The 13,562-nt window shown below is 53.5% G+C and overlaps 1 protein-coding gene across 1 annotated transcript in view; it reads left to right on the plus strand.

Annotated features, from left to right (window-relative positions):
- Positions 1-2,648: 2,648 nt before the first annotated feature.
- The window catches only part of SNRNP200 (small nuclear ribonucleoprotein U5 subunit 200), a gene marked incomplete at its 3' end in the record, with an annotated part of 104,579 nt that continues 93,665 nt past the window's right edge, over positions 2,649-13,562 (plus strand). Inside the window, exons 1-5 of the mRNA XM_088068208.1 lie at positions 2,649-2,784; positions 4,563-4,726; positions 6,675-6,846; positions 11,949-12,141; positions 12,423-12,521. Of these exons, the coding sequence (XP_087924334.1) occupies positions 2,740-2,784; positions 4,563-4,726; positions 6,675-6,846; positions 11,949-12,141; positions 12,423-12,521 (673 nt within the window). The remainder of the gene's footprint in view (positions 2,785-4,562; positions 4,727-6,674; positions 6,847-11,948; positions 12,142-12,422; positions 12,522-13,562) is intronic.

The raw sequence follows: 13,562 nt of genomic DNA on the forward strand, positions 1-13,562 counted from the left end.
CCCCCCCGATCCCCGTACCGGGGGGGGGGGGGAGGGGTTCCCGGTGCACCGACGGATCCGAGCGGCCGTGAGGGGGATTCCGGCCCCCCCCATCCACGGGCGGGGGGGGGGGAGCCGGTGGCGATCCCCGGTACCGGCAGGAACAAAGCGCCTCCCCCTCCTCCTCCCGCCCCCGCGGCTCCGCCACAACAATACCGAGGGGGGGCGGGGCGGGGGGGGCCCGCACTCACCTCAGGGCGCGGCGGCGGCGGCGGCGGCGGCGGCGGCGGGGAGGGAGGCGGCCGTGGGGGGGGGGGGGGCGGGGGGGGGCCCGGGCGGGGCGGCGAGCGGCGGGAGGCGGCGGAGCGGGGCGGGAGCCCGGGCGGGGCGGCGGAGGGAGGCGGCGGGGCGGGGCGGGGGGCGCGGGGGGGGCCCGGCCGGGGCGCGGGGGGGGGGGGCGGCCGTGAGGGGCGGCGGCGGGAGCGCGCCGCGCGGCTCCGCGGGGCCCCGCCCCGCCCGTGACGTCACGGGCGCCCCTCAGGGGAGGGGGGCGCGGGTCGGGTCGGGTCGGGTCAGATCGGAACCGCTCGGGTCAGATCGGAACTGCTCTGATCGGATCGGGACAGATCGGAACCGCTCGGGTCAGATCGGAACTGCTCTGATCGGATCGGGACAGATCGGAACCGCTCGGCTCGGCTCGGGTCAGATCGGAACCGCTCGGCTCGGGTCAGACCCCGGTCCAGTCGCAGCCGTGTCCACTCGGCTCAGAACCAGTCGGGTCTAACTGGAACCAGTTGGCTCAACCAAGCTCAGCCCAGCTTGGCTCGGTTTGGGCCCGATCTAGAACCAGTTCAGCCCAGTTCAGCCCACTTCGGAGTGTCCTGGTTGGGCTCAGCCCAGTTCGGAGTGTTCTGGTTGGGCTCAGCCCAGTCCAGCCCAGTTTGGAGTGTCCTGGTTGGGCTCAGCCCAGTTCGAGTGTCCTGGTTGGGCTCAGCCCAGTTCGAGTGTCCTGGTTGGGCTCAGCCCAGTTCGGAGTGTCCTGGTTGGGCTCAGCCCAGTCCAGCCCAGTTTGGAGTGTCCTGGTTGGGCTCAGCCCAGTTCAGAGTGTTCTGGTTGGGCTCAGCCCGGTTCAGCCCAGTTCACCAGGCTCAGCTCAACCCAGTTTGGATCAGCCCAGTTCAGCCCAGTTCACCGGGCTCAGCTCAACCCAGTTGGGCTCAGCCCAGTTCAGCCCAGTTCACCGGGCTCAGCTCAACCCGGTTTGGCTCAGCTCAGCTCAGCTCGGTTTAACCCAGCTCAGCTCAGCCTGGTTTTACCCATCCCAGTTTGGCTCAGCTCAGCCCAGTTTGGCCAATCCCAGTTCAGCTTGTCTGGGATCCATTCCCGGGATACCTGTCCGGGATCCATTCCCGGGATACCTGTCCGGGATCCATTCCCGGGACCTGTCCGGGATCCATTCCCGGGATACCTGTCCGGGATCCGTTCCCGGGATACCTGTCCGGGATCCATTCCCAGGATTCCAAGAATCCTTCCCTGCCTGGGAATCCTGTCCAGGATCCCTGCCTGGAACATCTGACCAGGGGATCCTGTCTGGGAATCCTGTCCAGGAATCCTGTCCGGGAATCCTGTCTGGGAATCCTGTCTGGGAATCCTGTCCAGGAATCCTACTTGGGAATCCTGTCCGAGAATCCTGTCCGGGAATCCTGTCTGGGAATCCTGTCAGGGAATCCTGTCTGGGAATCCTGTCAGGGAATCCTGTCCGGGAATCCTGTCTGGGAATCCTGTCCGGGAATCCTGTCAGGGAATCCTGTCTGGGAATCCTGTCCGGGAATCCTACTTGGGAATCCTGTCTGGGAATCCTGTCCAGGAATCCTGTCTGGGAATCCTGTCCAGGAATTCTACCTGGGAATCCTGTCTGGTAATCCTGTTGGAATCCTACCTGGGAATCCCACCAGGAATCCTGTCTGGGTGCCCAGAGACCACCCAATGCCCAGGGACCCCCCGATGCCCAGGGTCCCCCCAAATACCCAAAGACCCCCCAATGCCCAGAGTCCTCCCAATGCCCAGAGACCCCTCAATTCCCAGGGTCCCCCCAATTCCCAGGGTCCCCCCAATTCCCAGGGTCCCCCCAATTCCCAGGGACCCCCGATGCTCATGGACCCCCCAATGCCCAAAGACCCCCCGATGCTCAAAGTCCCCCCAATGCCCAGAGCCCCCCCACTTCCCAGGGTCCCCCCGGTGCCCAGGGACCCCCCGATGCCCAGTGAGCACAATGTGGGGGTGACCAGAGCCCTTCTTGTGGCACCGGGAGCTCCCCGGGGACAGCTTGGGGGGGTCGCGACCCCTCTTTGGGCACCACGTGAGGCCTCACCGGAAAGGGGCGTGGTCAGAGGGGGCGTGGCTTACGCACAACCAATAGGAAGCTGCGGCTTTCGCGGTGACCCCGCCCACTGCCCCGCCCGGTCGCATTCGAACCCCCTCAGGCGCTCAAACGTCAATCAAAGCGTGGCGGGCTGGCGATCCGACCAATCACAGACAGCTCTCTGCGTGAGAGGCGGGATTTAGCGGGTATTAACCAATCAGAATGACGTATAGGCGGAGACTCGCTCTCGCGAGATCAGGCTCACTTTCGGCACGCGCCTGACCCGGAAGTTCTGCTGAGGGAGCTTCCGGTGCGGCTGAGGCGCGGCCTCCTCAGGCCCCGGTCCTGTTCCCGCTCCCGCTCCGGTTCCCGCTCCCGGCCCCGCTCCCGGTGCAGCCATGGCGGACGTGACCGCCCGCAGCCTGCAGTATGAGTACAAGGCGGTAAGTGCGTGCCCGGTGCCCTGAAACCCCTCCCGTTACCGCGAGCTCGGCGCGGTACCGTGGCCTTTGGGACCCATTTCGGGTCCCCCTCAGCCTCGTGCCGGGCCCCCCTCAGCCCCATTTGGGGACTCCCAGTCCTATTTCTGGCCACTTGAGCCCGTTTTTGGGGTACCCCGGCCCCGTTTTTGGGGTACCCCGGCCCCCCTTCAGCCTCATTTGGAGACCCCGGTCCCACTTTGGGACTCCTTGGACTTCTCCCAGTCCCATTTTGAGACCCCCTCATTCCCACTTTGGGACCCCCAGCCCCATTTTGTGACCCTAAATCCCATTTTGAGTTCCCCAAACCCCATTTTGAGTTCCCCAATCCCATTTTAAGCCCCCCAGACCCCATTTTAAGCCCCCCAAACTCCATTTTGTGACCCTCAAACCCCATTTTGAGCCCCCCAATCCCATTTTGCGACCCCAAACACCATTTTGTGACCCCAAATCCCATTTTGAGGCCCCTAAATCCGATTTTGAGCCCCCCAAACCGCATTTTGAGCCCCCAACCCCATTTTGAGCCCCCCAAACCCCATTTTACAACCCCCAAACCCCATTTTACAACCCCCAAATCCCATTTTAAGCCCCCCAAACCCCATTTTATCACCCCAAACCCCATTTTGAGCCCCCAATCCCATTTTACAACCCCCAAACCCCATTTTGAGCCCCCCAAACCCCAATTTACAAACCCCAAACCCCATTTTGCAACCCCCAAATCCCATTTTGTGACTCCAATCCCCATTTTGAGGCCCCCAAACCCCATTTTGAGCCCCCCAAACCCCATTTTGCAACCCCCAAATCCCATTTTGTGACCCCAATCCCATTCTGAGACCCCCAAGTCCCATTTTGAGCCCCACAAACCCCATTTCCCACCCCTCAAACCCCATTTTGAGCCCCCCAATCCCATTTTACAACCCCCAAACCCCATTTTACAACCTCCCAACCCCATTTTAAGCCCCCCAAACCCCATTTTAATCCCCCAAAACCCCATTTTATCACCCCAATCCCCATTTTAAGCCCCCAAAACCCCATTTTGAGCCCCCCCAAACCCCATTTCCCACCCCTCAAACCCCATTTTGAGCCCCCCAATCCCATTTTACAACCCCCAAACCCCATTTTACAACCTCCCAACCCCATTTTAAGCCCCCCAAACCCCATTTTAATCCCCAAAACCCCATTTTATCACCCCAATCCCCATTTTAAGCCCCCAAAACCCCATTTTGAGCCCCCCCAAACCCCATTTCCCACCCCTCAAACCCCATTTTGAGCCCCCAATCCCATTTGACACCCCCAAACCCCATTTTACAACCTCCCAACCCCATTTTAAGCCCCCCAAACCCCATTTTAATCCCCAAAACCCCATTTTATCACCCCAATCCCCATTTTAAGCCCCCAAAACCCCATTTTGAGCCCCCCCAAACCCCATTTCCCACCCCTCAAACCCCATTTTGAGCCCCCAATCCCATTTGACACCCCCCAAACCCCATTTTACAACCTCCCAACCCCATTTTAAGCCCCCCAAACCCCATTTTAATCCCCCAAAACCCCATTTTATCACCCCAATCCCCATTTTAAGCCCCCAAAACCCCATTTTGAGCCCCCCCAAACCCCATTTCGCACCCCTCAAACCCCATTCTTCCCCCCTTAACCTCCCCCCATCCCCACTCCACCCCCTCATCCCCATTTCCCCCTCTCTCCCTCTCACCCACATCCCATTTTTCCCGTTTTTTCCCCCCCAGAATTCCAACCTGGTGCTGCAAGCCGACCGCTCGCTGATCGACCGCACGCGCCGGGACGAGCCCACGGGCGAGGTTCTGTCCCTGGTGGGGAAACTCGAGGGGACCCGAATGGGGGACAAAGCCCAGAGGACCAAACCCCAAATGCAGGAGGAGAGAAGAGCCAAGTGAGTGGGAAAAATTGGGAATTTTCATCCCAGGAATAGCGGGATTAGGGCGGGGGGTTGGTTTGGGTTTGGGAAAGGTGGGAAAGGGGATTTTGCTGGAGTTTGGTTTTTCAAAACAGCTGGGTTTGGGTGCCCAGTTTCCCAGGGAAGTGGATTTTCTTGGAATCTGATTTCCCAGGAAGGTGGCTTTTCTTGGAGTTTGATTTCCCAGGAAAGTGGATTTTCTTGGAATCTGATTTCCCAGGAAGGTGGCTTTTATTGGAGTTTGATTTCCCAGGGAAGTGGATTTTCTGGGAATCTGATTTCCCAGGAAAGTGGATTTACCTGGAGTTTGATTTCCCAGGAAAGTGGATTTTCTTGGAGTTTGATTTCCCAGGAAAGTGGATTTTCTTGGAATCTGATTTCCCAGGAAGGTGGCTTTTCTGGGAATCTGATTTCCCAGGAAAGTGGATTTACCTGGAGTTTGATTTCCCAGGAAAGTGGATTTACCTGGAGTTTGATTTCCCAGGAAGGTGGCTTTTATTGGAGTTTGATTTCCCAGGGAAGTGGATTTTCTGGGAATCTGATTTCCCAGGAAAGTGGATTTACCTGGAGTTTGATTTCCCAGGAAGGTGACTTTTCTTGCAGTTTGATTTTCCAGGAAAGTGGATTTTCTTGGAATCTGATTTCCCAGGAAGGTGGCTTTTATTGGAGTTTGATTTCCCAGGAAAGTGGATTTACCTGGAGTTTGATTTCCCAGGAAAGTGGATTTTCTTGGAGTTTGATTTCCCAGGAAAGTGGATTTTCTGGGAATCTGATTTCCCAGGGAAGCGGCTTTTCTTGGAGTTTGATTTCCCAGGAAAGTGGATTTTCCTGCTGCTCAATTTCCCAGGAAAGCTGATTTTCCTGACTTCCAAAGAAAACTGCTTTTCCTGGCTCCTAATTCCCAAGAAAAGCTGCTTTTCCTGGTGTTTAATTCCTAAATAAAGCTGCTATTCTTGGCTCCTGATTTCTCTGCAAAGCTGTTATTCCAGGCACCAAAAATTCCAGAAAACCTGCTTTTCCTGCCTTCTAATTTCCCAGGAAATCTGCTTTTCCAGGTGCCAAATTTCCCAAAAAACCTGCTTTTCCTGGCTTTTAATTTCCCAAAAAACCTGCTTTTCCTGCCTTCTAATTTCCCAGGAAATCTGCTTTTCCAGGTGCCAAATTTCCCAGAAAACCTGCTTTTCCTGGCTTTTAATTTCCCAGAAAACCTGCTTTTCCTGGCTTTTAATTTCCCAGAAAACCTGCTTTTCCTGGCTTTTAATTTCCCAGAAAACCTGCTTTTCCTGGCTTTTAATTTCCCAGAAAACCTACTTTTCCTGGCACCAAATTACCCAAAAAACCTGTTTTTCCAGGTGCCAAATTTCCCAGGAAATCCACTTTTCCAGGTGCCAAATTTCCCAGGAAATCCACTTTTCCAGCTGCCCGATTTCCCAGGAATATTTTGCGTGTGAGGGATTTAAAATCCCTTAAAAAACCACCGAGCTCCCCAAGATTCCCAAAGATCCAGGAGCAGGGAATTCCACCCTCGTCCCATTCCCAAAAATCCCATTTCAATCTCCATTTCCCTGCCTTGACGCCATTCCCCGTTTCCCAAAATCCCAAAATCCAGATTCCATCCTGCCCTTGGGACATTCCCAAAGATCCAGGAGCAGGGAATTCCACCCTCATCCCATTCCCAAAAATCCCATTTCAATCTCCATTTCCCCGCCTTGACTCCATTCCCCGTTTCCCAAAATCCCAAAAATCCCTCTCCAGCTTTTTGGGAACCTCTGGAAAAGGATTCTCCGATCTCCTTGGAGCTTTCCCTTCTCCAACTCAAAACTTTGAGGAATATTTCGGGGTGAAAAACCCCAAATTCCCTCTTTACCTCGTGGGATAAACAGATTTGATTGGATTTGATTCCCGATTTTCCGGGTTTTTCCAGGAGGAGGAAGCGGGATGAGGACAGGCACGACATCAACAAGATGAAAGGTTACACCCTGCTGTCCGAGGGTATCGATGAGATGGTCGGGATCATCTACAAACCCAAGACCAAGGAAACTCGGGAAACCTACGAGGTTCTGCTCAGCTTCATCCAGGCGGCCCTGGGGGACCAGGTGAGCCCGGAATCGGCTCCGGAATCGGCTCCGGAATCGGCCCCGGAATCCGGGAATTCCGCTCTGGGATGGGGGAATCCAGCTCTGTTGTCTCCCGTTGGGTTGGTGCCGTGTGGGTGTTTAGTTTTGGGTTTTAGGGATTCTGGGACAGCTGCAGGTTTTTTGGGAATTTCTCACTCTCCTGGTCGGGAATTCCTTCCCAAAATTCCCATTAAACCAGCACATGGAATTCTGGATTGGTTTGGATTGGAAGGGACCTTGAAGCCCATCCAGTGCCATCTCCAGCTTAGCCTTGGGTACTTCCAGGGATCCAGGAGCAGCTTTTCTGGGAATTTCTGCGGCTTCTCTGGGAATTTCCCACTCTCCTGGTCGGGAATTCCTTCCCAAAATTCCCATTAAACCAGCACATGGAATTCTGGATTGGTTTGGGTTGGAAGGGACCTTGAAGTCCATCCAGTGCCATCTCCAGCTTAGCCTTGGGCACTTCCAGGGATTCTGGGATGGCTGCAGCTTTTCTGGGAATTCTCCACTCTCTTCTCCAGGAATTCCTTCCCAAAATTCCCATTAAACCAGCACATGGAATTCTGGATTGGTTTGGGTTGGAAGGGACCTTGAAGTCCATCCAGTGCCATCTCCAGCTTAGCCTTGGGCACTTCCAGGGATCCAGGAGCAGCTTTTCTGGGAATTTCTGCGGCTTCTCTGGGAATTTCCCACTCTCCTGAGCAGGAATTCCTTCCCAAAATTCCCTTAAAAACCCACACATGGAATTCTGGATTGGTTTGGGTTGGAAGGAACCTTGAAGCCCATCCAGTGCCATCTCCAGCCTGGCTTTGGGCACTTCCAGGGATCCAGGGCACGGGATATCCTGTGTGGGATGGAAATTCCCATTTTTCCGGTTATTCCCGTTTTTCCAGCCCCGGGATATCCTGTGCGGGATGGGAACTCCCAGAATTCCCGTTTTTCCCGTTATTCCCGTTTTTCCAGCCCCGGGATATCCTGTGCAGGATGGGAACTCCCAGAATTCCCATTTTTCCCGTTATTCCCATTTTTCCAGCCCCGGGATATCCTGTGCGGGATGGGAACTCCCAGAATTCCCGTTTTTCCCGTTATTCCCGTTTTTCCAGCCCCGGGATATCCTGTGTGGGATGGGAACTCCCCGTGCGTTATCCTGGGATATATCACGGGATGGGAACTCCCAGAATTCCCATTTTTCCGGTTATTCCCGTTTTTCCAGCCCCGGGATATCCTGTGCGGGATGGGAACTCCCAGAATTCCCGTTTTTCCGGTTATTCCCGTTTTTCCAGCCCCGGGATATCCTGTGCGGGATGGGAACTCCCAGAATTCCCATTTTTCCGGTTATTCCCGTTTCTCCAGCCCCGGGATATCCTGTGCGGGATGGGAACTCCCAGAATTCCCGTTTTTCCCGTTATTCCCGTTTCTCCAGCCCCGGGATATCCTGTGCGGGATGGGAACTCCCAGAATTCCCGTTTTTCCCGTTATTCCCGTTTTTCCAGCCCCGGGATATCCTGTGCGGGATGGGAACTCCCAGAAATTCCCGTTTTTTTTTCCCGTTATTCCCGTTTTTCCAGCCCCGGGATATCCTGTGCGGGATGGGAACTCCCAGAATTCCCGTTTTTCCGGTTATTCCCGTTTTTCCAGCCCCGGGATATCCTGTGCGGGATGGGAACTCCCAGAATTCCCATTTTTCCGGTTATTCCCGTTTCTCCAGCCCCGGGATATCCTGTGCGGGATGGGAACTCCCAGAATTCCCGTTTTTCCCGTTATTCCCGTTTTTCCAGCCCCAGGATATCCTGTGCGGGATGGGAACTCCCAGAATTCCCGTTTTTCCGCTTATTCCCGTTTTTCCAGCCCCGGGATATCCTGTGCGGGATGGGAACTCCCCGTGCGTTATCCTGGGATATATCACGGGATGGGAACTCCCAGAATTCCCATTTTTCCGGTTATTCCCATTTTTCCAGCCCCGGGATATCCTGTGCGGGATGGGAACTCCCAGAATTCCCGTTTTTCCCGTTATTCCCGTTTTTCCAGCCCCGGGATATCCTGTGCGGGATGGGAACTCCCAGAATTCCCGTTTTTCCCGTTATTCCCGTTTTTCCAGCCCCGGGATATCCTGTGCGGGATGGGAACTCCCCGTGCGTTATCCTGGGATATATCACGGGATGGGAACTCCCAGAATTCCCATTTTTCCGGTTATTCCCATTTTTCCAGCCCCGGGATATCCTGTGCGGGATGGGAACTCCCAGAATTCCCATTTTTCCGGTTATTCCCGTTTCTCCAGCCCCGGGATATCCTGTGCGGGATGGGAACTCCCAGAATTCCCGTTTTTCCCGTTATTCCCGTTTCTCCAGCCCCGGGATATCCTGTGCGGGATGGGAACTCCCAGAATTCCCGTTTTTCCCGTTATTCCCGTTTTTCCAGCCCCAGGATATCCTGTGCGGGATGGGAACTCCCAGAATTCCCGTTTTTCCGCTTATTCCCGTTTTTCCAGCCCCGGGATATCCTGTGCGGGATGGGAACTCCCAGAATTCCCGTTTTTCCCGTTATTCCCGTTTTTCCAGCCCCGGGATATCCTGTGCGGGATGGGAACTCCCCGTGCGTTATCCTGGGATATATCACGGGATGGGAACTCCCAGAATTCCCATTTTTCCGGTTATTCCCATTTTTCCAGCCCCGGGATATCCTGTGCGGGATGGGAACTCCCAGAATTCCCGTTTTTCCCGTTATTCCCGTTTTTCCAGCCCCGGGATATCCTGTGCGGGATGGGAACTCCCCGTGCGTTATCCTGGGATATATCACGGGATGGGAACTCCCAGAATTCCCATTTTTCCGGTTATTCCCGTTTTTCCAGCCCCGGGATATCCTGTGCGGGATGGGAACTCCCAGAATTCCCGTTTTTCCCGTTATTCCCGTTTTTCCAGCCCCGGGATATCCTGTGCGGGATGGGAACTCCCAGAATTCCCATTTTTCCCGTTATTCCCGTTTTTCCAGCCCCGGGATATCCTGTGCGGGATGGGAACTCCCAGAATTCCCGTTTTTCCCGTTATTCCCGTTTTTCCAGCCCCGGGATATCCTGTGCGGGATGGGAACTCCCAGAATTCCCGTTTTTCCCGTTATTCCCGTTTTTCCAGCCCCGGGATATCCTGTGCGGGATGGGAACTCCCAGAATTCCCGTTTTTCCGGTTATTCCCGTTTTTCCAGCCCCGGGATATCCTGTGCGGGATGGGAACTCCCAGAATTCCCATTTTTCCGGTTATTCCCGTTTTTCCAGCCCCGGGATATCCTGTGCGGGATGGGAACTCCCAGAATTCCCATTTTTCCAGCCCCGGGATATCCTGTGCGGGATGGGAACTCCCAGAATTCCCGTTTTTCTGGTTATTCCCGTTTTTCCAGCCCCGGGATATCCTGTGCGGGATGGGAACTCCCAGAATTCCCATTTTTCCCATTATTCCCGTTTTTCCAGCCCCGGGATATCCTGTGCGGGATGGGAACTCCCAGAATTCCCGTTTTTCCGGTTATTCCCGTTTTTCCAGCCCCGGGATATCCTGTGCGGGATGGGAACTCCCAGAATTCCCGTTTTTCCCGTTATTCCCGTTTTTCCAGCCCCGGGATATCCTGTGCGGGATGGGAACTCCCCGTGCGTTATCCTGGGATATATCACGGGATGGGAACTCCCAGAATTCCCATTTTTCCCGTTATTCCCATTTTTCCAGCCCCGGGATATCCTGTGCGGGATGGGAACTCCCAGAATTCCCATTTTTCCGCTTATTCCCGTTTTTCCAGCCCCGGGATATCCTGTGCGGGATGGGAACTCCCAGAATTCCCGTTTTTCCCGTTATTCCCGTTTTTCCAGCCCCGGGATATCCTGTGCGGGATGGGAACCCCCAGAATTCCCATTTTTCCCGTTATTCCCGTTTTTCCAGCCCCGGGATATCCTGTGCGGGATGGGAACTCCCCGTGCGTTATCCTGGGATATATCACGGGATGGGAACTCCCAGAATTCCCATTTTTCCCGTTATTCCCGTTTTTCCAGCCCCGGGATATCCTGTGCGGGATGGGAACTCCCCGTGCGTTATCCTGGGATATATCACGGGATGGGAACTCCCAGAATTCCCATTTTTCCCGTTATTCCCGTTTTTCCAGCCCCGGGATATCCTGTGCGGGATGGGAACTCCCAGAATTCCCATTTTTCCCATTATTCCCGTTTTTCCAGCCCCGGGATATCCTGTGCGGGATGGGAACTCCCCGTGCGTTATCCTGGGATATATCACGGGATGGGAACTCCCAGAATTCCCATTTTTCCCGTTATTCCCGTTTTTCCAGCCCCGGGATATCCTGTGCGGGATGGGAACTCCCAGAATTCCCATTTTTCCGCTTATTCCCGTTTTTCCAGCCCCGGGATATCCTGTGCGGGATGGGAACTCCCAGAATTCCCGTTTTTCCGGCTATTCCCGTTTTTCCAGCCCCGGGATATCCTGTGCGGGATGGGAACTCCCAGAATTCCCGTTTTTCCCGTTATTCCCGTTTTTCCAGCCCCGGGATATCCTGTGCGGGATGGGAACTCCCAGAATTCCCGTTTTTCCCGTTATTCCCGTTTTTCCAGCCCCGGGATATCCTGTGCGGGATGGGAACTCCCAGAATTCCCGTTTTTCCAGTTATTCCCGTTTTTCCAGCCCCGGGATATCCTGTGCGGGATGGGAACCCCCAGAATTCCCATTTTTCCCGTTATTCCCGTTTTTCCAGCCCCGGGATATCCTGTGCGGGATGGGAACTCCCAGAATTCCCGTTTTTCCAGTTATTCCCGTTTTTCCAGCCCCGGGATATCCTGTGCGGGATGGGAACCCCCAGAATTCCCATTTTTCCCGTTATTCCCGTTTTTCCAGCCCCGGGATATCCTGTGCGGGATGGGAATTCCCATTTTTCCCGTTATTCCCGTTTTTCCAGCCCCGGGATATCCTGTGCGGGATGGGAACTCCCAGAATTCCCGTTTTTCCCGTTATTCCCGTTTTTCCAGCCCCGGGATATCCTGTGCGGGATGGGAACTCCCAGAATTCCCGTTTTTCCCGTTATTCCCGTTTTTCCAGCCCCGGGATATCCTGTGCGGGGCGGCTGACGAGGTTCTGGCCGTGCTGAAGAACGAGAAGCTGCGGGACAAGGAGCGGCGCAAGGAGGTGGAGCTTCTGCTGGGCCCGGCCGACGACACGCGCTACCACGTGCTGGTCAACCTGGGCAAGAAAATCACCGACTACGGCGGGGACAAGGACATCCAGAACATGGGTAGGGAAAATTGGGAATTCTGGGGATTTTTTGGGAATTTTTTGGGAATTTTTTCGATTTTTTTTCGATTTTTTTCGATTTTTTTCGCAATTTTTTTGCAATTTTTTATCTATTTTTTGTGATATTTTTCTCATTTTTTGAGGGATTTTTTTCAGGCCTTTTTATGTTTTTAAAAAGTTTTTCCATTTGAAATTCATTTTTGTTTTATTTGGGAATTTTTTGGGGATTTTTTGGGAATTTTTGGGGATTTTTGAAGTTTTTGAGGATTTTTGGGGGTGGAGTTGTTCTGTGCCCGGCCGATGACACGCGCTACCACGTGCTGGTCAACCTGGGCAAGAAAATCACCGACTACGGCGGGGACAAGGACATCCAGAACATGGGTAGGGAAAATTGGGAATTCTGGGGATTTTTTGGGAATTTTTTGGGAATTTTTTCGATTTTTTTTCGATTTTTTTCGATTTTTTTTGCAATTTTTTTACAATATTTTAGCTATTTTTTGTGATATTTTTCTCATTTTTTGAGGGATTTTTTTCAGGTCTTTTTATGTTTTTAAAAAGTTTTTCCATTTGAAATTCATTTTTGTTTTATTTTGGGAATTTTTTGGGGATTTTTTGGGAATTTTTTGGGAATTTTTTCGATTTTTTTTGGATTTTTTTTGGACTTTTTTGGTATTTTTTCACAATTTTTTTGCAATTTTTTAGCTATTTTTTGTGATATTTTTCTCATTTTTTGAGGGATTTTTTTCAGGCCTTTTTATGTTTTTAAAAAGTTTAAACATCTAGAACATGGGTAGGGAAAACTGGAAATTCTGGGAATTTTTGGGGAATTTTTTGGGAATTTTTTGGGACTTTTTTTAGATTTTTTTCCGATTTTTTTTTTCAATGTTTTCCAATTTTTTGGGTGATTTTGCATTCCATGGAATTCCCGGTGAGTTCCGTGCCGAATCCCGGGAATTCCCGGAGAATTCCATGGAATTCCCAGTCAGTTCCGTGCCGAATCCCGGGAATTCCTGGAGAATTCCGTGGAAATCCTGGTGAGTTCCATGGAATTCCCGGTGAATCCCGGGAATTCCCGGTGAGTTCCATGGAATTCCCGGTGGGTTCCATGGAATTCCCGGTGAGTTCCGTGCCAAATCCTGGGAATTCCCGGTCAATTCCATGGAATTCCCGGTGAGTTCCGCCGAATCCTGGGAATTCCATGGAATTCCGTGCCAAATCCCGGGAATTCCTTGTGAATTCTGTGCTGAATCCCGGGAATTCCCTGTGCATTCCATGGAATTCCGGGTGAATTCCGTGCCAAATCCTGGGAATTCCCGGTGAGTTCCATGGAATTCCCGGTGAGTTCCGTGGAATTCCCGGAGAATTCCGTGGAATTCCCGGTGAGTTCCGTGGAATTCCCGGTGAGTTCCGTGCCGAATCCTG

Source organism: Pseudopodoces humilis, chromosome 30 (assembly GCF_049639895.1).
Source record: "Pseudopodoces humilis isolate 2021_Gansu_Grassland_sample_001 chromosome 30, ASM4963989v1, whole genome shotgun sequence".
NCBI lineage: Eukaryota > Metazoa > Chordata > Aves > Passeriformes > Paridae > Pseudopodoces > Pseudopodoces humilis.